This window comes from Penaeus japonicus, unplaced genomic scaffold, assembly GCF_977035675.1.
Source record: "Penaeus japonicus unplaced genomic scaffold, GWHDUDI00000001_assembly GWHDUDI00000003, whole genome shotgun sequence".
Taxonomy (NCBI): domain Eukaryota; kingdom Metazoa; phylum Arthropoda; class Malacostraca; order Decapoda; family Penaeidae; genus Penaeus; species Penaeus japonicus.
Genome location: NW_028234405.1, coordinates 389,431 through 391,613, shown reverse-complemented (window position 1 = coordinate 391,613; position 2,183 = coordinate 389,431). Strand labels below are relative to the sequence as shown.

The 2,183-nt window shown below is 32.3% G+C and overlaps 1 protein-coding gene across 2 annotated transcripts in view; it reads right to left on the bottom strand.

Annotated features, from left to right (window-relative positions):
• Positions 1–204: 204 nt before the first annotated feature.
• LOC122261339 (HEAT repeat-containing protein 3) overlaps positions 205–2,183 on the bottom strand; it is a 22,057-nt gene continuing 20,078 nt past the window's right edge. For both annotated transcript variants that reach the window (XM_043028901.2, XM_043028899.2), the window contains exon 12: positions 205–2,064. In XM_043028901.2, coding sequence (XP_042884835.2) covers positions 1,945–2,064 — 120 coding nt within the window. In that variant the 3' untranslated portion in view covers positions 205–1,944. The remainder of the gene's footprint in view (positions 2,065–2,183) is intronic.

Sequence of the window (2,183 nt, the reverse complement as noted above, 5' to 3'; positions counted from 1 at the left end):
TGCTCTTGCCTGGTTTAAAGTGGGCGGCATGTGGACAACAATTTAAGTGTGCCTCTAGATTGTACATGTTAAATGATAAATCCCAGCAAGTACTGCTCATGTGGACATGGCTTAACATGACATTATGCAAAAAGACCCCAGCTAGGTCACAACCTAATAATCCCACAAAAAACACATTGCTTTAATGGTGAAATAACATACATCTGAATAATCCATTTTTTATTTTTCAATGTATATCATTAAAGTATTTCAAACAGATAAAAAATATATAAATATTACAAAAAAAATCCCATGATGTACTGTGTAACAATTTCTTTATACACAGAAGGGGTAAATTCATTTGCTGCATATATTTTCAACTATGCATCATAACAAACAAAGAACTATAGAAAAGTTGCCTACATCACATTTTTCTGAGATACACTCTCACCATCTTCTAAGCGGACTTATTCTTAAGCTGATTATCAATGGTACTATTTGGAAATAGAAATTCTATTTATATGCTTATTCTTTGCTAACATTATATTACTGTATTTTAGGCACTGAAAATTCTCTCCTGAAAACATACTAGTACTGCGTAAAATTAATACTCAATTTCCAGTTACATATATATCTCCACATGTAAAAATTAAAGAAATTACAAAAATGGTACTCCTCATGATTTTGTTTCAGTCAAGAGAGAATTGAAGACATTTTCACAAAGTATAGATAGAAATAGAGTTTCTTACATAACATCAGAACTGAACATAAAACAAAAAAACAGGGAAGATATTATGGCTATAGAGTTATTGGTAAACTTTTTGGAAGAGATTTATGAAATAAGCCCCCTAAAATAATCAATTGCATTTTGACACAACACTTAACGGAAGCTCTCAGAAGACCTCACAAGAGAAGTGGACTATAATAAAATTAGATGAAAGCAGACAGATCTGGAAGTGTTTACAAACATCTATATTCTTTTGTGTGATGTTTTCAAACAGGATTAAATTCTAATTGCCTTCATCACTGAATGTACACTATATAATATGGTAAATGTCTGGGTTATACAAGCTTCTGTTTTTGTTAAAAAGCAGACCCCTCGCAGAAATGAAAATAATTTTGAGATAGTCGATAAAGAAAATATCTCTTAAATCATAAAGAACACCAAAATAACTTACTAATAATAATATGTTTGTAGGACATTGGATAACAGGGTGAGATACTAATGAAAAAAGAAAGCTCAATAATTTTAATGATGAATATCACCAAGAAATAATACCATATATATATATGTCAATGTGTAAGAGTCCCAGAATTTGAGCAGTATATACCCAAAATATATAAGACTAACCCAACTCTGACAAAAATGAACTAGTCAATCACAGGTTCATCTATAACAGAACACAAACTGCCAGTATGTTCAGCAACTGCAGGTTTCTAATCCATCATAACAGATTACCGGGGATAGTTGATAGTCAATTGTCCTGTAAGCCCTTAACTGTAAAATGAATACACGCTTGGCCCATTGATTACTGCTCATTAACTGTTGTAACTGGAGGATGTCAGCAAGATTGCTGTTTTTTTAAGGTATGTTAGGCAGTTTACAAATTTTACATAATTTGTATAACCTCACTAATAATCCAGTCTTCCTAATTACCAGTAAGTCTTGGTAGAAAACATTAAATAGTTGGAGCATTGGAGCTATGCTATTCTTCATACCCAAAGGTGACACTGAACTTTAGGAAGTTAAGCTTCATATTTTATACTCGATGTATGAGCCGTGGTTGAAGTTCTGTCTTATATACTGACATATGCAGTAATAATTTAGTGAAATATGACACTCTTATTAACAATCAAATCTAACAAAAAAAAATTCTCACACAACCACAATGTACTTTCTTTTCTCTAATTCATGCCAAGAAATACAGTAATGTATGCCCTAAAGCACTATCTCCACACAATTCCTCAAGTGCTTTTGAATCTGGCAGCTCTGGGTCCTTTGTACTTGATAAATGCCACAAGGTTGTCTCGCACTGTCAGCACCAAAGCCCTATGGTCTCCAAGCTTTTTCTTTTGCTGCTGATGCTGAAATACAGAGTTCTATTTAAATAGATTTTCCTTGAATATGCTACACATTAAAGAAATCTTCAATTGACATGTAGGAACTGCATAAATAAAAAGTCATATTCTGAGCATATATTTTA